This window comes from Cheilinus undulatus, linkage group 8, assembly GCF_018320785.1.
Source record: "Cheilinus undulatus linkage group 8, ASM1832078v1, whole genome shotgun sequence".
Classification (NCBI taxonomy): Eukaryota; Metazoa; Chordata; class Actinopteri; order Labriformes; family Labridae; genus Cheilinus; species Cheilinus undulatus.
Genome location: NC_054872.1, coordinates 5681316 through 5706276, shown reverse-complemented (window position 1 = coordinate 5706276; position 24961 = coordinate 5681316). Strand labels below are relative to the sequence as shown.

The window sequence follows — 24961 nt, the reverse complement described above, 5'->3', positions numbered from 1 at the left end:
GGTGGACTTGCTTAGGCTCTGGATAAGCAAATGAGATGGATGGATGGATGGATGGATGAATAGAGTTTTTGCAGTGACTGATAGTGATGTTAAGCTCACTGTATAAAGTCTGCAGGCCAGGACTTATGAAAACTTAAATAGAGATAATAAAGGGACACTACAAATATTATTTGTCCACCAGGGAAGGAGGGCAGTTACTGGGGTGGCAGGGAGAAGCATCATGCAAAAAGCATGAAATTTTAAGCTAAATATCAAAAACATTTAATATTTATGATGCCCAGTCAGCCTGTATCTGATAGAATACAGACAAAAACCAGTGAAAACGACCAGACTAGGTAGCATCACCAACCAGATGTCATGTACTTTAACGGCAAACAAACATCAACACAACAGTACTTTAATTTGAAGATTTAATAGCCCTCCATGTTTGTTTTTCTTCCCAAGTCAGGTTTAATCAGGCAAGATTCTATGAGATCTTTTGTGTTGGGAATCTTCCCTGTGAAGTCGTCGTCAGGTTAACAGCCATGCGCTCTCACAGTCTTGCCAAATTGTCGAGTGTGTGCACTCAGAGGTTTATAACATGAAAAATTGTTTTAAACTGTTCTTATGTCTGTGGTCTCCCACATTTTAAAATCTTATAGATAAGAAAATCATCTAGTGTGTGGCCAGCTTTAGCCACATTTAAAGAAATTCCTTCACCTTTCTGCAAATTTGTGAAAAAGTGTCAACATTTTTGTAGATTCTTAAAGTGTAACCCCTGTGAAGCAATCAGAAAATATCTTATTTTTCTGTATTGTTTGTCACCAGTGGCGAGTCCTCTTCCTATTTAGTCTTCCTTGATCACCCACTGTTGCATGCTGTCTCCTTCTCTCTCGCTAGCAGCAGCTTTGGGTTAAAAATATGACTGTTTATTCTTTCATAACTTAACTACTTTTCATGGCCATAAAGCCAATAACTATCTGTATTCTAAAATGAACAGATATCATGTCTTTGAAAACATTGGCACAACCATAAATCCAACCAATATACCCTTTGACTCCTGTTAGTTGCCTTTATAGTGCTATTTTTCTTCTTAGAGAAAGAAAAATACTTATTTCATTGTTTCCCATAGAAAGATGCTGAACTTGGGTGGTAGGTATGGCCGCTCTGCCCTGTCTCTTTCTGTTTGTCACGTTTTTTGCAGTGTTTTGTCATGTTCAGCAGAGTACACTCCAACTCCCTTATTAGCAGTACCGTCAGTATTGTCTGCAGCACATGTAGACGAGCACCACTGCCCGGCTGACCAGGGTTTTCATGCAAGAATTGGTTTAAGAGGTAGCTGAAGGGCTAATGAGCTTTGCACAGCTACATTTGTGAAAACTCTGTACACAACATGCATAAAAGAGCCTTTAATTCCAGCCTAGAATTAACTGTAATACTAATGCTAATTAGTAGCTTTTCCTAATCTAGTTTTTTTTCTGAAAGTGAACAAAATAGTGACTACCTGTTTGCTGAGAATTTTGACATGTTTATTTTTTGTGACATTTTGAATATTTATACCAGATGGGAGGTAAACACAGAAAGCCTTAAGGTTATGGTTTATTTTTTGAAAAAAATCTGTGATGTATTTATTATAATCATGTTGCCACTATATAACTTCTGCTTGTTTTGTCTTCAACCTTGTTTATCCGTTTTAAAGTCTGATTTTCTTCATCATATGCTTCCCCTTTCTATTTGTTCCTTATGTGTTCATCTGTGTTTTTATTCCAGAGCTCTGGAGACCAACAAATACAACCACATTACAGCCACTTACTACCTTCTAGCTGAGAGGATCCTGAGGGAGAAGCAGGAGAAGGAGGTCCAGACACGCTCGTCCAGCCCCAGCAACATTAAGGCACACTTCAGGTAAAGAAACAACCCAACCCTGCAGAAACACTGTCCTTGCCTAGCAGCATGCTGTGACACAGCATGAAAATGTGATGTGCTGTGGCCTGTGCAGAACGATTTTCTTAAAACAGAGCGTGAGTTAGAAAAATCACTGCTCATCATCATAATGACTATGTGAGTCATAATATGAGCAGAGAAGAGGGTAATTGACCTATCTCGCTCCACTGGCTCACACTGCTGCCTGTCTTGCTCCACTTTGCGCTGCTCTGCCATTGTTACCTAAGACTGTGTTACATCTCCAAAGGTTTCATTTCCATTTGTGGGTTCACTGGGCATCCAGCTGCTGGGCTCAGCGGAGGAAAGGGGAGAGGGAAGGTTTTTTAAAAAATCAACACTTTAAGACCGGGCCTTTAGGTTTCTTCATTCTGTAAAGGACATAGTTTTTGTTTTGCTTCTTACTTGTGTGTTTAAAATAGTCATTTCTGTTCTGTTGGTTATAGTTTACCCCCCAGTTAAGTGGAGGTAGTGGGTAACTTGTTGGTTTCAAGTAGGAAAGAAAACAAAAGAAAGACAGAATAAAAAAAAATGTATGTAGACTATAAAAATCTGTAAAGTCTGCCCATATCACTGGTGATAGGGACGAATGAGTTAATGTAATTACAGGCTGGACCAACAGACCTACTTACACTTCAAAGTCTGTTTTAAGTTCTAAAATGTGTTAATTAGTTCATCCTCAAACTTAAAATTGTGTATCAAGGACTAAAGTTTGAACTACATTTAGATATAGGTATCAGTATTGGCTAGAACTACTTTGTAAAAGGCTGCATATCAGATAGTAAATTCAATATTGTACATCCCTAATACTTATGAATAGTATTGGCATGATACCCGACACTTGTAGTGGTACGTCCCTGGTCTGTTGTCTCTGTGTGTGCTTCCTGTTTAAGACAAAGCTGACAGGAAATATTTATGCATGACGCATGGTTTTGAAAAGAACTGCTCCAAGCCTCTATTGGGGTTTAGTCAGCCATTGGTGGGCCATTGACACTTGGTACATTTACAGTAAGAAAAGTGGATTTGTTGAGCCAGTTTGACTAAAAATGGACATTTAAAATCCATGTAAACATGTTAAAACAGCTGAAATTATACAGACTTGAATTTGACAAAATGACACAGATGCATAAATATTTAGTATAGCAGAAGCTGAGATGTTATCTACCCTTTTTCATTACTATAACTTAGAGGAAGAGTGTGAGTCACATTTGTACTAAAGGTAGATATTGAACAAAATTTACAGAGATGAAAAGATGTCTACATTTTTAAGTTTCTGTCATATATGCACAGCTGGTTATCTGCTTGCTAAATTGTGCAGTAAACAAGAAGAAGGTCTAATAGTAGCTAAGCTGATAGAGGTCGAATCTCCACCAATCATAGTGGAGATGAAGAAACTATCTCAATAAAAAGATTTTCCCCAGAGGAATAGTTGACATAATCAGCAGATGTTGCTGCTGGATTTCACATTATGACACCCAGGGTTTTTAATCATTTCGTGTTTGTTCTTCCTCTACAACAGTAGTTAAGGTGGACGGCATAAGTTGTTAACTGCCTTAACTGTACTACACTGTGGAGAACAGAGCGTGCATAGCGATATCAAGAGACTTGCATAACAAGGTTATGTTAGTCTAATTAATTTTCATCACCTTTGAGAGGAACTGTTTGTAGTTTAATTTCACGTATGCTGCCAGCTACTCGAGTGTAAGTTCATGGTTTGATGGCTGGCTTGCTAGAATAGGTGCCAGGGTTTCTCTGATTTCTCCTGTCCATCTCTCTCCATCCATAGTCACATTTACTTCATCTAAGACAATGCTCAGCTTAAAATCTAGTTTGCTACAGTAATAAAAGACTGTAATTACATGCAAGATGCAAATTTGTAGGATTTGAAAAATTGCATTGATTTTGTATAGAGTTGTGCAGTGAGAAAATAGCATTCCATTGAAGGCCTCAACACATCTTAACATTTTTAGACATTCATAACTTGTCTAACTTAAATCAACCTTTTTTAATTCTTCCCATTTTTTTTTTGAAACAGAAAGCAAGGAAAGGTTGACTTCCAGGTAAGAGTTGAAACCCAGAAAGCTGCAGGTTTACTCCTCAAGCTTTTGAAGTATTTCCTCTTTGCTGCCTTGCAAACATTGCTCCTTCTAAAAGGAAGTGGAGAGCTGAAGAGTGCACAGACATAAAAGGAGGAGCGACAGAAAAGAGGAACAAATAAGGAAGTGAAAAGACTTCAGCAGGACAGTTGGCACCGTTCCCACCACATTCCTCTCTCTGCTCCTCAGAGGATGTTTTTACTCCAAGAAAACCTTTAAATGAGCCAAAATAAAGCATGCTGGCAAACATTTTTTAAAGCCAAGGTTTATTTTTATTCTTGAAACCATGCCAAGAACAGAAGGGCTTGAGAGTGAAATTATCTCGATATTAAAGGAAGTACTTAGCAAAGGCAACACAGTGCTGCTCATTGGAGATAAATGACAAAACGAGACAGCACACATTGTTGCATAGACGGCTAGTAAATAGCAACAGTGTCCTGTGGAAACACTGTACATGAGCTGATGTTTAGGTGGTACCTGCATCAATGCACTCAAAACTACCTGAAATCTTAAACAGGAAGTCATGAGATCATGAGTGGCTTCCACCTCCCTCTTTAGTGAGGCAGCCTGCACCCTGCAGTTACTACTGCATGCTGAAAGAAATTACAGCCTCCTGCGCTGTGATCCAAGTCAACTAGATAAAGACTAATGTGTTTAAGGGAGACCTCGACTCAAAAGCTGGGACTGACCCACATACCAGGAGCTGGTACACTGCCAGACCTGCAAAACACACAAGCATACCCACATCCCAAAAACCAGATCGCTCATCACCAGGGCTGTAATGGTTCACAGAGGTCACAGTCTAGTCCGTACCTCAGTTTTAGGGTAATTTATTTTAAACTGAAGGTAGAGCGAGCTACAGTTTCTTCTTCTAGTGTCGTGGAGAGCTCCATGTGATGTGGTTTAGCCTGTATGTTATTGAACTAACAAAAGGAAAAACAAAATTATCCAAAACAAAAAGCAACAAAGAAATGAATAATAACTAAGGCTTAAAGAAACGTCCAAATTAAAGGCACAATCAGATTCATATCTTTAGGAACACTTTATCATATCCATGAAATGTGTGGTCATAGTTGTTAAGAGAAAGCCAGTAGCTTTTACTTTTTGCGCACATACCAGTGTTAATTTCCTTGACTAAAACTTTGACTAAAAATGTTTGTTGACAGCCTTTTTTTTCCACGACAAAAATGAGACTTAGACTAACAAAAATAAATCTGTGATGACTAAAACTGACAAAAACTACATTTAGTTTTCATCAAGATTACTAGAACTAGACTAAAATGTAATGTAGTTTTTGTCAGACATTCAAAATCTGTGATATTTCTCAATCTGTCAAGAGCCATGCATCTGTAGCTATTCTGCCTCTCAGCTGTAGAAAGCAGGGACTGCAGGTTTTGCAGAGAGCAGAGAACACACTACCATGAATTGGTACCAGATTTAGGCAAGAAAATAAATGCTTGGACTAAAAGTAAACACTAAAATGTGAGGACTTTTTATTGACTAAAACTAGACTAAAATGTTTTTGAGTTTTCGCCGACTAAAACTAGACTAAAACTAAATGGGTAGAAATGACTAAAATGTGACTAAAACTACAATGCGTTTCATTTAAAGACTAAAACTACGACTAGAATTAAAAATAGCTGCCAAAATTAACACTGACACACATGGGTTCACGGTTTTGTGGAGAGAATGTCCCTTCAAACTGCATGGAATATAAATGAACTACGAGCCCATTGTGATTGGTTTACCACAATCCTCACACAATCAAAGTCACCCTAGCAACGTGCCAACAGTGTGTATGCTTTATTAAATGTATAACAAACAATACTTCAAGGAGTACTATGACGGGAGGGAATTTCTGCATTGCTTTTTGAAGACAAAGTTTATTTAACAACGCTGGCTGTCACCAATGTACAGTACATAATATTTATGTGATGTATTTACTTTTTAACAATACTGAAGGTGTTGCAGTGTTGTAAGGCAACTTCTGCATGGCCTAGTGGAAAACTACAGCTGGTAAAAAAATACCAACTCTCGCATACATACAGTAGTGAGCAAAAGTTTCAGGCAGAAATGAAAAAAAGGCTGTTGAGTAAGAATGCTCATGAAGTATTTGTATTTACTGAGGCATTTTGTACTCTGCAACAACTCTGGGGAGAACGCCAGAGAAAACGTGCATTACAGAGCAGGACTAACGACAGCCATTCCCATCAAAAGATAGCAGGCCTATACCAAACACGACGTCGTCGTCCCCATTAGAGAGCCTGACACTACATAATACATTACGTGCTTTACTTTGTTTACAGAAAAAATAATAATAGTTGAAGTAACAAACCTAACTACCAACCATTCAGAAACGTCCCGGTTTAGTTGCGTCTCTATTTCTTCAGGAGTCTCTTCTTCTGCGTCTTGGTCTGACTCTGGGTCAAACATGTAGCCAGTAAGTTGTTGCTGTTGTCCCGCAGCCATTTTTCCTCACGGTACCCTGGTTGCCAAGTTACGGTGAAGCCGTCCTTACATAGGAAATGGCAGGTGGGGCCGTCGGAGAGCAATGGAGGGGGTCGTAATCACATAAGTCATTTGCATTAAAGCTACAAGCACTGGACAACAGCCTGTTCTTAGTAGAGCATATATAGAGGGTTTTTGAGACAGACTAAAATACTGGATCAAAGTGGAGTTTCGCCAAGAAATTTCACAGACATGTTCTAGGGGCCTGTAAGACTTATTTAAACTTCTTGAAAACCAGTATAATATGTCTTCTTTAAAGTTGTGTTAGTTTTGGGTCAGTTTAAAATTCTTTTTAATCACAGGCCAGTGGTCACAGTTTCAGCTCTATTTGAAATCTTATAATGGGGATATGAAGTTAATCGCTCATTAAAAAGATGTGTTAGAGTGTGAGAAGAAAAGAGAGAAAGATATGATGAAGGTGTTTAATTTCAATATGTGATGGTGGTTATTAAAACGTTTTAGAACAAGGGAGAAAACCAACTAAACCTTAATTTATACTTTCAGATATTACAGTTATTGGTAACACTTTACTTGAAGTTTTATTCATAAGACTGGCATGCTGCCATAACCATGACATGACATCTGTCATTAACATGAATAGGGCTACATGAATGTTGCCATTAAAGGTCATTGAGTGTAATTCGCTAAACTATGACACCTTTACCGCAATGTCGAGTTATCATGACAAAAAAATGTCAACTTTGTGGTAAAGGTGTCATAATTTAGCAAATGACACTTAATGACACTTAATGGCAACATTCATGAAGCCCTATTCATGTTAATGACAGGTGTCGTGTCATGATTATGACAGCATAATGTCAGTGTAATAAATAAAACTTCCCAGTTGATTTAATAATGATTTTCTAATAGCTTTTATTTTTCATGCAAACCTTTTACTTGGAAACAAGAGAAAACAACATTATTGAATACATCTTTTCTTAATATTATTCAATATTTAGTTAAATAATATAACAAAAATGCTGTTTTTGTAAAAGAAATTAACATTGACATTAGAGAAAAGAAAGTAGCTACGTGCAGTAATATAGGAGTGGGGGAAGTATTGGATAAATCATGATGTATCGTGATACTGAATCAGTTTAAAACATTGGCCTGATAATTATAATTAAATCATGAGATTTCCTCATTGGTTAAATGTTACCGATAAGCTTGTTGCTTGGTTTTGAGATATGTGATCATCATCAACCATTTCTAGTGGCAGTCAAAGTTACATTTGGTCTGTATTATCACCTGGGCTGCAACTTCTAATCAAACAAAAGACGGTTTAGCTGCCTGCTGTGACTCTCCCATACTGCAGTATTGACCTGGAGTTGTAACATAAATAATAACCTGCGTTCAGTGTCTGCCTCCAGCATCATAACAGTGTGTCTGTGAGGGGAATAGCATTACCTTTAGCCTTCTCATATACAGGGGACACACTGACTGTGAGCAAAGCGGTCAGTTCTTTCACTACTGATGTCAAAAAAAAAAATCTTGCACTTTTGGTTTGCATCAAACAACACAGGAGTGGCAGGATTACATGCTTCAGATCATGTGACTAACATCACATCGTCAAACACTCTTGCACTTGTGACACCACAGTTGTAAATGATACTAGTATATCTTTCAGTCCTGTCTTCAGCCCTAGAAACTTTATAAAAACAGCAGGGATAAGCTGAAGGGAGGATAAGAAGCAGTTGGATCTGCTAACTTCACAGTGTCATCTTACTACCACATATCACTCTTCTTCTATTTGGTGTTTTTTTTGTCGTGTATGAGCTGTTGTTAAAGAGCGGTTAGCAAACAGAAGAGCATCATCCCTACCTGGACTGGGGTGTGGATACTGCCATGTTTGAGGGCCTTTTTTCTCCACTTTACATGTATTTAATATAAACGATTGCATACACCAAACCATGACCCAGACTGTGATGGTTCAGGCTTTTACACCTGCACTCATCAGTTCTATAAATGATACTTAAACACAGGTTTTGTCTGTTGGAGCAGCAAGGTCCCTATCAGACGGATTAAGATTAACCTCTGCAGACACATTCTGCTTGTATAATTATAATCATGTTTACGCTGTCTGATGACAGTGCAACAGCGTGGATGTCATGTTTGCTAAAACTTGTTCTTTCACTCCGCAGCAGGTCACAGCTGTAGCGTTCAGTTGTTTTTTCATTGTACAAGGATGAAAGGAGGATCTGTTCAGTCATTTAAAGTTTTTTTTACTCAGGCATTTCATGAAAACATTGTAAATATAAATATTTTCCTAAGGAACGGTCCTTTCAGAATAAGCTGCCTTCTTGGGGGTTTTGTTTTAGTTAGCCTGTGTTTGTATGCGTTACACATGCTCCATGCAGATGTTAGCTCAAGTCAGTGAGGCATTCATCTATGTGTTAAGCTAACAGCAATGCCTCTCATGTGATTAATTGTTTTTCGAGTCTTGTGTGCTGCTTGGGAATCGCTCAGCCTCATGGTTTGTTTCAGCTCTGTCAGTTTAAAATGAACTGCTCCGATCCTTAACAGAACGTGTTGTTTCACAGGACACTGAATTAATACACTATTCTGATTTCATCAGTGCATAACACGAGGGACCTGCATGCTTCTTAAAAAAGAAGCCATAAATCTGGAGCTTCTTCTACATAAAGATTAGAAATCATTACACATGATTAACAACTACCTGAAAACAGAATATTATTTTAATTAGCACTTTTAAGTCAACCATGACTATTATTGTTTATCTCAATTATGGAAATCCACTACGGTCTGTTTTTCTTTTTATTTGCAATCAAAAACTTCTTTAAAATATTATCAGGTCCCATCCATGTTTTTCCACACCTTTTCCATAGCATGACCCTAAATTGATGCATTATCCATTTTATTTATTTTTGATAGAATGGAAAAATGTAAACCTTTCATTTATGTCTTCATCCCAAAGAGGGTGGGCATTCAGAGAAATTAGATGTTATCAGAGGGAATTTATTTTTTGTTTATCAAATATTTTTAAATCATGTTTTTAAAAAACACCAATTGCATATATTTTCACCTCTTTGGCCTGCACAGACATAATTATTTAAAAATGCTTAAAGGAGCTGTGTTTGCTGTACAGAGTCTTTTCTCCTAGTTGCAGTGATATTCATGTTTGCCATTTCAAATGCATTATGAAGTTGGATATGTTGTCGGAAATGCACCAGATCTCTACTGAGTAACTCCATGTCCGTGAGCATCAGAAATTGCAACGCATTGCAGGCTTGCTGTGCATACTGCTTCCATGAAATATTTGATTCTCTGCCCTGTAAACCTCAGTTACAGCTTTGTATTCATGCATTTGAGCCGTTTAGTTTTAACTCTGTGTAGACTGTAGTCAGTGTGGATTTATCAATGCACAGCCATGTCTACCTTGCAAAACAAGCTGACAAACTCTGTTGAGTCAGAAGAGTGAAAGAAAATCAAGAGAATTGTCCTGTCTGAGACTCCTGGTACCTTGTCATCTCCTTAATTCTTGCTTTTTCACATCAACAAGCCAAGGGAATAAGTTGAGATTTGATTTAATTGTGATATAGCCCACTGTAATTTTCAAATAGCAGAAGGGTCTCTATTTCTTAAACCCAAATTGTGTGTTGTAATACCGGTTTAATGGTCAGTTTTGACTGCAGAGATGTAAACCATGCACTGGACTTCATGCAAATATTCAAGCGTCATTTTTTTCTTGGACAGATAACAAAAAAAATCTTACTGTTTTTATTTTTGTATCTTTTTCTTATTAACCCTTAGAGCAAGCACAGCCCTTTATAAGTCACTTGGTAGCGTTTAAACCGTAAGTCGTAAACACTTAATTGTTTTTTTGTTTTTTTGTTTTTTTATCTGAAACCTCTCCGTTTTGCCTTTCTAATCATGTTCTCCATGCATTCGTAGCTCTTATAGAACATTTTCTAGTGAGCCCTGAACTTGGCTGACTTTCCAGGGTCTCTGAGGACGGTGTTGTTGTAAATAACAAGAAGTGACACAGTTTATTGAAACGTTGATAACTTTGAACCATAAGTCATACAGACACCTACTCTATTTTTTCTCTGAAAGCTGATTTTCTTGTCATTTGTTTGCTATCCTCGATGTCGCCATAGCCCTAAAGGATGCTGTTCTAGCGAGCCCGGAACTTTGGGGATTTTTCAGGGTCTTTACAGATTGAATCCACATTGTTAGATCCAAGAATAAGCATCTTTTATCCATTTTTAATCCATTTTCGATCACTTCGGCTTTTTGCCAGGGCATCGCTATGTTGTTTACCACAATGCATTGTGGGAGGTGTAGTCGACCAGTTGCATCTCTACTGCTTTGACGAATGGCACAAATGAATTTAACCGTACGTATATAGATATTTTTTAAAACCTTAAGTCAAAAAATGTTTTTTTTTTTTTCAGAAAAAAGGATGTATAGAGCTTGACTGTGCACCACAGGGTCGATGTTTTACAAGGTTTTTAAGAAAAAAAGTCCAGGCAAGACACGATGTTAAAAAAAATAGCTGTGAGCTCTAAGGGTTAAAAATAAGAATGAAAAAACAATCACTCCCCTCAATACAATCCACATTACATTTGCGATATGAGTCTAAATTATCGCAATTCTAAATATTTTTAGAATCATTCAGCTTAGGGGAGAGTGGGGGGAGTTGTGCCAGTTTTTACTCAAAGTGACTTTAAAGTTCGGCCATGACAGTAATGCCTCCAACTTAAGTACGTACATGTATTTCAGGATGTGGTGCATCCCTGGGAACAATAACTTTGGATCTGAAATAAACTGTTTAAGAAATATAACTTTAGGAAAAAAAGTGGTCTTTGGGAAGAATACGGTGGGGTAAATTGTGCCAGTGATTACTGAAGATTATTGACGTAAAACAGACCATTTTAATCTCATAAACTGTAATGGTATATAAAAGCAAGACAAATTCGATACAAAAATAATCATTTAGGGTTTATTTAGATATCATCACCCTATTAAGCTAATGGCATAAGTCATATTTTCTAGTTTTTGGGAAAACACAAAAAACCTAAATACACAGTATATGATATCTGTGAATCATTTCAGGCCAAAAGGCTTTGGCAATAGATGCCTGTTGACATACATAGAATGCTGTCTGTCAATTATATAACATATACGAATAAAGTGATTTAGGCCAATTTCTGAACATCCCATTGTGACTTAGGCCACTTAAAAACTGAATAAACTGCTCTTTAATAACAGTACAAACTCAAAACTGAAATCAGTGTTAGCTGAATTAAACAAATGGCAGGCAAATCAAACACTGATGAGTCATGCCCATCTCCTCACTCCTCCAGCTGTTCTTGACCCTTCTTTGCTGGGTGTGTAGGTCTTGGTGTGTGGATTTGTTTGGGTGGGTGTGTTGATGTGTGTCTGGGTATGTGGGTCTGAGTGAGAAGGTGTGTGGGTTAGGGTCTAGGTCTGCTGGTCTGGGATTTGTGTCTCTGGGTGTGTGGGTCTGCATGTGTGGGTCTGGATTTGTGGGTATTTGGGTCTGGTTGTGTGGGGGTCAGGGTTCAGGTGTTTCTGTGGGTCTGGGTTTGTGGGTGTGCCACTGGCACAACTTAACCCAGGCCCTTTGGCACAAATCACCCCAGCCCCACCATTTTGAAAAGCTAGCATGATCCAGCAGTTTAGAGCTAACATCATGCTGACTGTATAGACTCATTGTGTAGCCTACTGAAGCGCTAAAACATGTGTGAAGTGTTTTCAAACTTGTCTATAATTGTTCAGACACAACAATCAAAAAACCTTGATCATAGAAATTTTACTTTGAAAGGCAAAAAACAGTTTTTTGAGCAAAAATGTGCTTACCTCACATGCCATGTGTATCCCTTTTATGCAGAATGAGTAAAATGGATAGCTCTTCAAAAACATGTGGTCACATGACCAATTTCTTGTATGATTTTCTATAAACAAGGGGTGGCACTACTTCCCCGTTGGCACAAATCCCCCCACTCTCCCCTATAGACTTTGCCTCATCCACTTGTCTCGGTCCTTTTTTTGTATTTTACTGGAAAAACCAAAATATTTCCAAACTGGGGACCTTATGATAACAGAATTCTTAAGCCCTTGATTCTTGTTTGTTTTGGTTGCCATAAAGGTCTAAGCATGCTGTGTGTGGTGTGCTCCCACTGTCTGGCCTGTGTGAGTAGATAGAAGTGCATTTATTTGCATTTAGCCAAATCAGTAATGTCTTCACCATTCTGAAGGTCTTGTACTAGAATGGTCTGATATGAATATGTGTACCTTCACACCTCTCCTGTCCTCTGAATGTCAGTCTGCTCTAGTCTGACTGTGTTTCATTGGTGACTCATTAACTTTCAGTGAAATAAGCCAAAAATAAAAAGACAGTGCAGCCTTTGAACAGCAGCACTGTAAGGTTATTATGAAAACAGAAAGTTAAATAAAAGTTAACTTGGACATAAATGACCTGAATAATCCAAATCATCTGTTGGGGTAATGAAGTAAATAAAACGGATTCAAACAAAAATAGTACATAACCTTTGCTGTTGAGTAGGTTGATTTATTCATGCCTCATGAGTCAGAAAGCACATAGTAAGAAATTTACATATTCCCCTGGAAAAAACCTTATAAACAGCACCTTTGAAGTCATGCAAAATCTCCCTTTCCTCTTCCCTCTGCTCTTTCAAAAACAGCCTTTGTCTGTCTGTGTGATGTACCACGTAATAATCTGTGTGGAGTTTTAAAAGCTGATGGTTTTATAAGTTACTTATGAAGAGAAGACACTGACTATGATTGTTGTTTGACATGTGTGTATAAAAGAAAAGAGACCTTTAATGACAGAATTTGCTTAAATCTTAACCTTGAACCCCCCTTCTTTTCCCCCACAGGCAGTCATGGCCAACCAGAGTGGACATGCACCAGGACATAGAAGACAGTCTGGCAGCCTCCTCTATCTCCCACGCTGGAGGCCCTCAGTCTCCAGCCCGCAGTGCTGAGAACCTGCTCAACGGACATCGCTCCAAAGGCATGATGGAGCTGGGCCGACGAGAGGAAACAACAGTGACAGACTCTCCAACACCGCCCCCGCAGGTACACTCATCCTCATCACACCTGGGCTCTTTATTCTGCTTTAAATGTTCCTGTTAATTTTCACTGTTTCATTTAGCTGTCTGTGCATGGAGCTGGTCTTTTTAGTTAATTCATGCCTTCCTGCAGGCGACAGCCTTAGCCAGCGGCACAGTGTTTGACTGTTTAGTCCATTCTTTGAACATTAGACCTCAGTAACACCTTGAGAGGAACTTTTCATTTTTTATTCATTTGATAGAATACTGCATAAACCATCAGTGATTAATCTGGGAACAGTCTCTCCTCCAGCTTTGTTTTTCTTCTCTGTTGAGGAGAGGAATAGAGAACAGGTCTGTGGTGTTATGTTCCTCCTACAGGTAGAAAAAAATTACAACCAAATACAAGCCAGTAAATGATGTTGTCTTTGATATTCTTCCAGGGAGCATGTGCTGCTGCTGCCTCAGGTCTTCCTCCTGGGTCCAGTTCAGGGTCTATCAGGGCCCCTCCACCGCCCACCTCAGCAACAGCCAAGCAGAGAACCTGCCTGTTCAGGTCTGACACAATCAGGTTCTTTATTTAGAAGTTTCAGCAGGACTTTTCCTTGTTATATTGGAGCTTATGTAAATGACGTTGCTTCTACCCCCACCTGGATGTCTAAAGGGACATGTTTTCTCCTAGATACCATGCCAAATGAATACTCTTTTCCACCACTTCCCAGCAGTTATCTTTGCATTGCACATTTGTAAGAGACAAGATTAAATGTTTTAAACGACAGTATTAGAAGTCTTTAAATTAGTGGTTCCTGACCTTTTTTCCCTCTAGCCCCCCCTACTTCTATGAAAACTTGAGCCCCACACAAATTCTTTTAACAACCATTATATTGGTTATTCCCAAGTGTTATACCATGATTCCTGTTAATATGTGCAACTCTAATTTTAACAACCTCAGGGCAGAGATCTCTGGCGCCCCCTAAGGGGTCTCACACCCCAGGTTGGGAACCAAGGCTTTAAATCAATGAAGCAAAAACAGCATTTCTTCATAGTAATGCTTACTTGCAACAGAAGCACTGAATGGGAACGCTAGATAACAGCAGTAATGGTTTAAAACATGACTCTGTTTTTGGTGATGTTAAACCAAACAAGATGTCTAAAACAAAGAGTGCTTGCGTAACTCTTTATGTATTTTGACATTTTAAGAAAAACTAAACAGAGTTACTTTTATGGACTTCTGCGCAGTCATGAAGGCTTTTATTTGCTCTAAGATCACTGTCTGTGTATGGAAAAACACCACTTCCAGTTAGGTCTTTGCAAGTTTGGCTGTTTGTGAGCTCCCTTTAGCTGACTCAGCAAATTTGGCACATTTGTATAAGAAAGCTAATTCTATTGTGTTAATTTCTTTTGGGTTAGTGGCTCCTAAATAGTCCTCAAACATGGTTATCAATTAAAATGCACAGTAGCCTAACGGAGGTACTGATGCTGTCCACTGTAGTGAGTGACATCACAGTAGTCCTATTTCTGCCAGAGATCTACAGACTATTGCTGTGTCTGAAACGACATACTGACACTATTCATACTAAATGTGAATTATGATATTTTAAGTAGATACAGCTGAAAAGGTTGGCAGACCTCAAAATGCCCATAGCAGCCGATGACACAGAGATATTCTTTGCAGCATGAGATGGTGCATTGTCATGCGTGAAGATAATTTTGCTACGGAAGGCACAGTTCTTCGTTTTTGTACCATGGAAGAAAGTGGTCAGTCAGAAACTCCCGATGCTTTTCCGAAATAATGTTCACATGTTCAGGGACCCTAAAGGGGCCGACCAGCTCTCTCCCCATGACTCTGGCCTACAACATGACTCCAGAGGCACCAGCAGCTTCAAATACCTGTTTGCTGCTTTGTTATGGCATTTTAGCAGCTGCTCTCTTAACCTGATGAATTTGTCTGGCAGAAACCTTCCTCAATATGCCCTTATCTGCACGAACCCATCTGTGCTCTGAATCAGCCACAAATTTCTTCACAGTACTTTGATCACGCTTAAGTTTTCCTCTAATACAGTGTTACTCAACCCTGCTCAACCAAAGAGCCAAATTGTTGAAAAATACATTTGAAGAGCCAAAATCTAAGTGATGAAAAGTGGCAATTAAAATAAGTTATAGGTGGCAAAAGTGGACAAAAAGCTGCAAACACTGGGAGAAAGGTGGGAAAAAAGGGCAGAATGTGGCAAAATGGGTGGAAAGTGACCAAAAAATAAGTTAAAGGTGGCAAAAAGTTGTCAAATTGCAGCAAAAATCTGAAAAAATGTAGGAAAAATGGGCAAAAATAGGCAAACAGGGGCAAACACTGGAAGAAAAGTGGCAAGAAAGGGCAGAAAGTGGCAAATATGGGTGAGAAGTGGAAAAAAAATTAAAAACAGTGGCAAAACATGAGTGAAAAGTGACTAAAATCTGTAAAAATTAGCAAAATGGTGGGAAAATAAGCCAAATGCGTCAAAGACTAGCAGAATGGAAAATAGGTTGCATTTAATAGCAAAAGGCAGCTTAAATGGGCAAAATGTGGCAAAAAAGGTGACAAAAGGGGCAAAAAATTGCAACAAGCAGGAGAAAAGTGTCAAAAAGAAGTGTCAAAAATGGGAATAATGTTTCAAATTAAGACATGTAGAGCCATGAATCATCAACAAAGAGCCACATGTGGCTCCAGAGCCACATTTTGAGTATCACTGCTCTAATATCAAATGTTTTCATACCTTGTCCAAGGCATTGCACTATTGACGCTTTTCTGCAGCAGACATCCTCTTTCTTTCCCATATTGCTGAAACCTGTGGCTTGCTTAATGAGCTTCTTAAGGAGTTTTCCTTTAATTGGGCTCACCTAGCAAACTAATTATCACAGGCGTCTGAGATTGATTTCAGTGATCCAAAGAGCCCTGAGACACAATATCATCCATTAGTTTAATTGATTAAAAAAAAACTGAATGTTTATGACACTAAAATCCAATCTGTATAATGATTCAGAATGCAGTGTATACATCCCTACTGACAGGTGTGGAGGTTTGTTTCTGGCTTAGCCAAACAAAGCTCAGACTGTCACATGACAGTGGTTTAGTCTTTAGTGTGTTGCTCTTTTCTTTTGAATGAATAATTTCTCCTGTTTTTTACAGGGTGGAGGAGGATGAGGAGGAGGAGGACGAGCAGGACCCATCGCCCCTCCCCACACAGGTAATTCTTCGCCGTAAGCCTCCATCCATCACCAACCGCCTCACCTCCAGGAAGAGCGCTCCTGTACTCAACCAGATCTTTGAGGAGGAGGGGGAGTCAGACGACGAGTTCGACATGGACGAGGGCCTGCCGCCTAAACTCTCCCGTCTCAAGATGAACATGGCTGGGAACGCCGGAAACCTCAGCTCTGGGGCTGGCTCCTCCTCGTCCCCCGGGTCCACGCAGAAACGGTACCACCGCCGTAAGAGCCAGGGGAGGGGGTCGTCATGTTCCAGCTCAGAGACTAGCGATGATGACTCAGAGAGCCACCGCAGGCGTCTGGATAAAGACTCGGGCTTCGGTTACGGCTGGAACAGAAGGGACAGCAGCGAGGGACCCCCAGGGAGCTCAGGAGGAGGCAGCAGCTCTGGTCAGAGTAAACCTCCTGGAGAGGGGGGCGGAGCCTCTGGTCCAGACAGGGGGAGTCCTCCTGGAGGGGGTGAGAACGGAGGGGGTGGCGGTGGAGGTGGAGGAGGGAGTGGAGGAGGAGGCGGGGGCAATAAAGGACAGGACAGCCCCTCTTCATGTTGTAATAACAGCAGCACGACTAACCCTGCCCTCAACTCTACGACCCGCTCGTCCCGCACCGCCAGCCGCAGCAGCGAGCTGGTGGAGAGTCTGAAACTCATGAGTCTGTGCCTCAGCTCCCAGCTGCAGCAGCACCGCGGGGGGCGGGGTGGGCGAGGAGGAGGAGGAGGTGCAGGAGGGGGGAAGTTCATCATTGACCCGAACAGTCTGTCAGGAGGGAGCGTGAAGATCCAGGAGAAATCCGCCTGGAGGATGTGCATTGGCTCCACCGGGAGCCTGGACACCATCACCCTCCCCACCACCGCTCTGCCTCGGACCCACTCCACCCCACACCACCACCGCAAAACAGCAGGGTACGGCCCCCCCGGCCCGCCGGGCACCAGGGACGCTCACAGTAACCTGAGTGCTCTGAAAAACGGCGTGCTTCAACTACCTCTGTGTGAGAAGACCATCTCGGTCAACATTCAGCGGGGTGGGGGCTCCAGAGACGGCCTGCTCTGTACCTCAGCACCCGCCAGCTGCTGCCAGGTCATCTGAAGCCCCTTCCCCACCAGCTGAACACCAACCTCCAACCTCCATGTCCTCCCCTGAATCTCTCCTCACGCTCCCATCATCAGTCTGAACACTCCGCCTCTTCTTCTTGTGTTTATCTACAGCAGGTGTCTGACCTGGTGTCACGTCTCCATCAGCACTCCTGCCTCCAGCTGCTGCCTCAGCTCTCAGCTCTGCACGGCGCCACGTCGCCTCACTGTCACTCTCTTTTAGCTATTTTTGTACTTTTCTTACTTTTTCCACTCAGCATTGTTCCTTCTTTTGTCGCCAGCTGCTTTTTGAGTAATGAATGTAATATTTTTACAGTAATGAAAACTATCTTCAAGTTGATTTTAAACTAAACTTACTTAACAGGGGATGGAAAACAACAGTAGGATGTACGCTTATTTCAACAGTCCACTCCTAATGGCGTGAAAAATATCAAAATATATCTAAGAAACATGTTTAAACAGAAAGAAGGACATTTGTAAAGCTCTGTCTAGTCCTGGTAATTATATTAAACATACTGTGTTTAAAATACTATTTCTTTAGTAGTTTGCAAGTATTTTAAAAATTATGAAGAATCTTTGTCATGGCCAAATTTATCCTAATACCTTACCATTTAAATATAAATTCTTTCTTTTTACTCTGAAATGTCCGATTAGGATTTTTTTTATTGTCCAGTAAATTTTATTGGAACAGCATTAAATTGACTATGTTCCCCACACAAAATAATAACAAGAAAAGCTAATGAAATGATCAAAAACATGTGAAACAATGTGAACAGTTCCAACAAGTTGAAAGAAACAAAAAATTTTTAGCCAATCAGAGTCTTTCGACAGTTTAGTCAGACTAAAACTGCCTCAGTCTGATTAGACTTGATTGGCTTATCTGCTCAGAATAGGTGTAATGGACTCTGATTCAGAGGCATAAATGTCTAGCATATCATAAGATGTATTGACATCATCCTAAGGATATCATTATAAGCTAGAGAGATAGCATGCATCATATTTTATACTAAAGGTAAAGCACTGAGTGAAAAAAAACAACTTTAACAAGCTTTAAAGTTTGTCCATATAGTACATGTTGGACATACAGCCTGTGTGCTGCTTGTTAGCTCGTTAGCATGGTCAGAAGAAGGTTATTAGCTAAAATAGGGCTCATATCATCCCCTACCATAGAGGAGAGGTGCCTGTGAACTGGGACAAGGACTGTAGTCCACTTAAATATCCTGACTGAGCTAGAGCTGTAGCTCAGTTTAGTTCTGACTGTTTGAAAGCTGTTCATTCTAACTTTAATACTTAATTATGTTTTATTTTTTGCCATAATTCCAAGTCTTGACTTTTTACACATAGGGCCAGTTCCATTTTTACCCCTTTGCTTTCTCCTTGCCCCTTAAAGCAGAGTGGTAAGGGGAAGCGCTGAAAACCTTCCCTTTAGAAATGGGACGCCACTTCACTGCTGCATCATCAGAGGTGATAAAGCTTCAACGATCATGTTCATACTTTGGATCTCAGTGTTGATCTTCAACACAGTTAATAGCCCTCGTTTACACGCGTACGCACCGAAAATACAATCAACTCCCATCCCTAGTAGTCAAAGATTGAATAAATGAGAAAGACTTGACTGTTTTTTCAATAATCATTTATAAATGCTGAAAATATTTACATTTGCACGCCTCCTTCCTCCGTTGTGCCATTTTGCAAGTGAATGCAGTGCATTGTTGGAAATTCATCGTACCCCTTGGTTTCAAGTGTGGTCCAAAAAATCTTTGTTTCAAGGGTTAGCCCTAGCCCTTGATTCAAAAGCAAACTGGGACTCCTCTGCAACTGGCATGAATGTGTAACCAAAGGGAAGGGCGAAGAGGTTGAGATGGGATTGGCCCATAGAGCATGTGTAGATAATACGCTATGAAGATGCCACGTACTCTGAGTTTTAACTTTCCTCAAGCATGACTTCATCTTTAAAAAAACTAAACTCAAGTTTAAAATGATTGTCTCGAAACATTCTGACTTATTCACGTTTCTCTTTTAAAGATTAACTTTCTTTTAAAAGTAACGCAAAGAGCATATGTCAATCTAAAATCCTTTAAGGCTTTTTTATTGTTTAGATATCAAAGTAAGATGTTTTTGCTCTTAAACTGACAACTTCTCGCTCTAATATGTCCTTACACTGTATGGTGCCTGTCAGTAGCTGGTTGCAACCTTGGATCTCTACCAGAGTGATGTGAACAGTGAGAGTGCTGAGCTGAAGCAGGCAGCAGACTGGAGGAGGAAAGAGAAACAGACACCTTACACTCCCACCACCCCTGACCTCTGACCTCTATCAGATGGATCCTAGCCTGGATTAAACATGGATGTCTTTGACCACTTCTGACAAGCTTTTCATTTGGACTCCAGTCTGAACTCCACGTTGCACTCAGACAATCTCTGTTATGTTGTTTTGATGTTTTTTAAATTATCTTTGAGTAACTTTTTTTATTCACAACTGCAACATTTACTCTCTTTATCTGTCAAAACCCTTTAAATTTGAAAGTGTCTCTTTTTTTGAGGCAGCCCAGTTTTGGCATTAAAGATGGGACAGATTTTAAAGTTTTATCAAAGTGTGTGCGTGCACTCCTCTGGGGCAGCAAACGTGATAATATTTCTACTGTAGCAACGTAGTGCTAACCACCACCAGGTTTGAGTATGTTACTGCTGACCATATATTTAAAATCTTATTTTTATATTCATATTTTTATGTGTTGCTGATAGAGAACATTACTGGTGTGTCTGAAAAAACAAACTATCGTGGAAAAGTTCATCTTTTTTTTCTGTAATTTCACTCAAAAAGTTAAACTTTTAAGTATATTCTAAATTAATTACACATGACGTGAAGTATCTCATGCTCTTTTTTGTTTTAATCTTGATGATTATACCTTGCCACTCTCACAAAGAAATCACACCTGTTCACTCCAAATTCACAAGGCTTCTATGAAGAGGGGCCATCAGTATTAACAAGTCCCATCCGTACACACTGAAACCCCGCTGATGCGTTTAGAGTTGAGTGTCTTACCCATCGATAAGTGACTGTAGAGGCTGGAGAGCGGCATCCCCAACATTTGTGGTTAAGATGACTTTACCTACTGAGGTCTACTGCTCAAAATGTTACATCTGCATGAATTACTGCATAGCTGTAAGGAAAATAGAGGCGATCAGTCTGTGGCACTGCTGAGGCGTTCTGAAGCTCACGTTGCTCTGATAGCCTCCAGCTCATCTGTGTTAGCTCTGCTGTCTCTCATCTTCCATTTGACAATAGTGCATAGATTCTTTACAGCGGGAGTCATGAATTATTATTCTACCAGGTCCAGTTCAAGAACATTTGCTTAAACATGCAGTCTGTAAAATTCTGCCAACAGAGGGCGCTCAACCCAAACATTAACATAGTATAACCAGTACAGACCATCACTGTCCAGCTCCACCAATCTGCTTACTTCTTCTTTTGAACTGAGGACTCTGTTTCATAAAAACAGGACTTCATGAGGTGCATTTACTAAATAGAAACTAACTTTTTGTTTTCGTTGTTAAATTTCTTCTAATGACAGAGAAATGCACTTTAAAGTGCGCTACAGCATTAATGCAGAAGTTGGTTTTCTAGTTGGTAAATTCACCTTATGAGGTGTATTTTGTTGAGCAGAGTCTTTAATAGTCGTGGCTGCAGAGGTAGGCGGCACTGGGTAGTGCGGGTCACACCTTGCTGTACATGCCCAGTGTGGGGGCACTCTGTTTTAGTGAGGTGAGTTTGGTTTGGATGAAATCTTATAACAAGACATGTCCTGTCACAGTTCTAGGAAATATTAGAGATACTGCAAAAACCAGTTAAAAAATTATATAACATTAGAATGGTAATTCTTAAAACTAATATAGATATTTCAGTCCATAAATTCTGCATATTGTACATTTAAGTGAAGGTTTGGAATATCATGTCATCTAAACCAGTGGTTCTCAACTGGACTAGCCTTGGGACCCACCGCAGGTTCCATAATGCCACATTTGTGACCCAAATTTCTGATATATTTTTTCAATTAATTAATTAACTCTTCAGACCCCAGATAGAAATGGGACAGAACAGAGATTCAAGATAATATGACATAAAAATCATATGAAGAACAAAATTCCCAGCAAAGGCAAAGTATCAAAGAAGATTTCTGAAAGTTACTGAGGAAAAAAATTCCAGATAAAATCCAGAGCACTTGGGCCCGTCCTTAAATAACACTGAATAACAAACAATGTTAGAATGAACTGGAGTGTATTCTAAAAATGAAATGACACTAATAGAACAATACAAACAAAATATTAAATTATTTTATTGTGAAAGGAAAAATAAGTTTTGTTTTATAAAGAAAATATTTTCAGATAGCTTTCTGGAATTAAAAAAATCTTAATTTTAGAAAAATAGAAGGTGGTGTGCTGGTTTACCTAGAGCTGGTGTGTTGGGTTTTTTAGTTATTCATTTTCATAAACAATCTTTAATTTAAAATCCCAGGAAATAACAAATTTCTTTCCACAGTTACACTTTCTCTTTTGTGATGGAAAATAATCTAAACTTGTTCTGTGAACATTTTAAATTTAACTTAACTGTATCAGAAAACCTCTGTGCCAGTGAAGAGGGAGTGTTGGTCAGCGATTTATCGTGTCCTTCTTCATAAGAAGCTTAAACCCCTTAAAGGCTGTTCAAATAATAGCGAGAAAATTCTCATTTGTTGTAACTGAAATATTTATTTAACCTTCTACCCAAATCCAAAAAAAGAAAAAAAGCCATGAAATTACATAAATGTATTTTTGTATCACATTTGATACATCATTTAACTGCCTGTATTAAAAAGATATTAAAGTAATTTATTGATCATTTTGATTAGATAGAGGTCCCATAAAAGTGTTTATCAAATATGATACAGGCATGTAGGGGTTAAATCTGTTAGTCAGAGTGGTTGCTCAAAGCTCAAATGTAAAATATAACTGTGTTAATAATCCTAAATGCATTTAAACATACAAAGTATGTTGATTTAAACCACCTTTATGAAGAACAAATGTATAACAGCCAATCCATTCTCAATTTAAAATCTTTTTTTCTGATTTAAAAGTAAGTCCTATTAAAAGGTTTCTGGCTTCATTGTGGGCAGGTGTGAAGTCCTGCTGGGAAAGGAAACCAGCGCCTGTAGAGCTGAATACAGAGAGCTTAAAACCCTCTGATAGACGGGTAGAGAGACAGCAGAGCCAACAACACAAACGAGCTGACGGCAGCACTGATGCAGTCATTTATGCATAATAAATCCTTTGTGGTTGTTTTTATGTGATAGTCTGATATTTTGCGATCCTGGAGTTTTTCTTTTTATGAGCTGTAGGCAAAAATTAACAAGAATTAAACAAATAAGGCTTGAAATATGTGACTTCATGTGTAATCAATGTAGAATACATGAAAGTTGACTTTCAAATGAACTTTTCTATGACATTCTAATTTTCTGGATTCACCTGTAGTCGTCACACCATCAACATCCAGTTGGTTTGATCTGATTTGACCTCTGTTGACGTCCCGTCGTCCCGCCTGCTCCCACATGTCACCCAAAGCTCTCTGCACATGTGGGCGCAGCGTGCGGACTTGTGTATGGAGTTTGTATATACAGTACATGGAAAAGTCAAAGTTTATTTTTAAAACTTGTACATTTTTTTGAGCTGTTTGAAAACATAGACAGCGGCCTCAGTGACGTTTTATCGAACTCACGTGATAAAAAAAAAAAAGCTCACAACTCGCAGCTCGATCGAGGCTGGCCAAGAGAGGAACAAAAGAAAGAAAGAAGGAAGGAAGGGGAACTTCTCTAAGGGCATTGGCAATAAGCTATCCGTGTGTTGCAGCTATCTGTATAAAAATGTGTTCTTTTTTGAAATTCCTTTTAACGGCCATATTGGACTGAAAAGAAAAAAAGGAAAAGCTATGTTTGAATATTTTTTGTCTTTGGTTGTTGTCTGAGTTTTCTTTTAAACCCGTTGTAAATACTGATGTAAATATGGTGCTCTTTCTCTAGAACAGCCGAGTGAACCCTTTGGTGCATAGCTGTACAGTAATAGCCTTATAATAATAATAATAGTAATACTGTATGGGTGTCTGAGCTAAAAATCAAGCCGTGTGAGAAAAAAACAACGCGGTTTTCTTCATACTGTCGGGTCTCTTTGACTGTCGTCTTACTCAGCTGTATCCAGGTGAATGACGTGCATGTGTTTCAATGTTTGACATTCAGTGACACACAGGAGAGAGAGTCAGCCACAGAAATGTTACTGGACCAAAAAAACAACAGAAGAAGAAAAAAAGAGGAGATGGAAGTGAGAAATATTCAGTGTATTATTCTGTAGTTGATACCTGTCGTCAGAAGTTACATATAGCTATGGTAATATCCAAAAATAAAACGTGGAATACTGTCGCCATCTGTGTCTTCATTTGTTTGGTTTTTTACACAGTTTGAATTTTCTGCAACCTTTATGTTGTCCTGGGGTCATTTTTTACAGTGATAGTTTTATTTGACTTTTACGACATTAAAATACATCTTTTACATTTACCTATCTCGACACAAAGGTGCTGCTTTTATCAATTTAACACAACAAAAGAAGTACACACAGATAAATCAATGCCTTTCAAATCTTTGAATTAGCTAATCTGTACAACACTGGAGTATAAATTTGAAGTACTTGCTGTATTTAAAGTTGTAGTTGTAAGTTAGAGGTACACAATTGTTGCCTCCTTTCTGATTTATGTTTTTACATATTTATCACACTTAAATGTTCCAGATCATTAAAGCATTATTAGAGTTATAGGTGAAAAAGTCATTACCCCCTTAACCTAATAACTGCTCGTTCCACCCTTGGCAGCAACAACTGCAAGCAAGCATTTGTGATGATTGGCAGTAATCCTTGTGGAGGAATTTTGGCCCACTCATTTTTGCAGAATTGTTTTCTTTCAGCCACATTGCAGAGTTTTCCAGCATAAATGGTCTGTTTAATGTCATGCCACGGCACCCCAATCAGATTAA

At 39.2% G+C, this 24961-nt stretch overlaps 1 protein-coding gene across 1 annotated transcript in view; it reads left to right on the top strand.

Annotated features, from left to right (window-relative positions):
• snrka (SNF related kinase a) overlaps nt 1-24355 on the top strand; it is a 79936-nt gene extending 55581 nt beyond the window's left edge. Inside the window, exons 5-8 of the mRNA XM_041793042.1 lie at nt 1750-1884; nt 13409-13610; nt 14026-14138; nt 16746-24355. Coding sequence (XP_041648976.1) covers nt 1750-1884; nt 13409-13610; nt 14026-14138; nt 16746-17907 — 1612 coding nt within the window. The 3' untranslated portion in view covers nt 17908-24355. The remainder of the gene's footprint in view (nt 1-1749; nt 1885-13408; nt 13611-14025; nt 14139-16745) is intronic.
• Nucleotides 24356-24961: the final 606 nt, after the last annotated feature.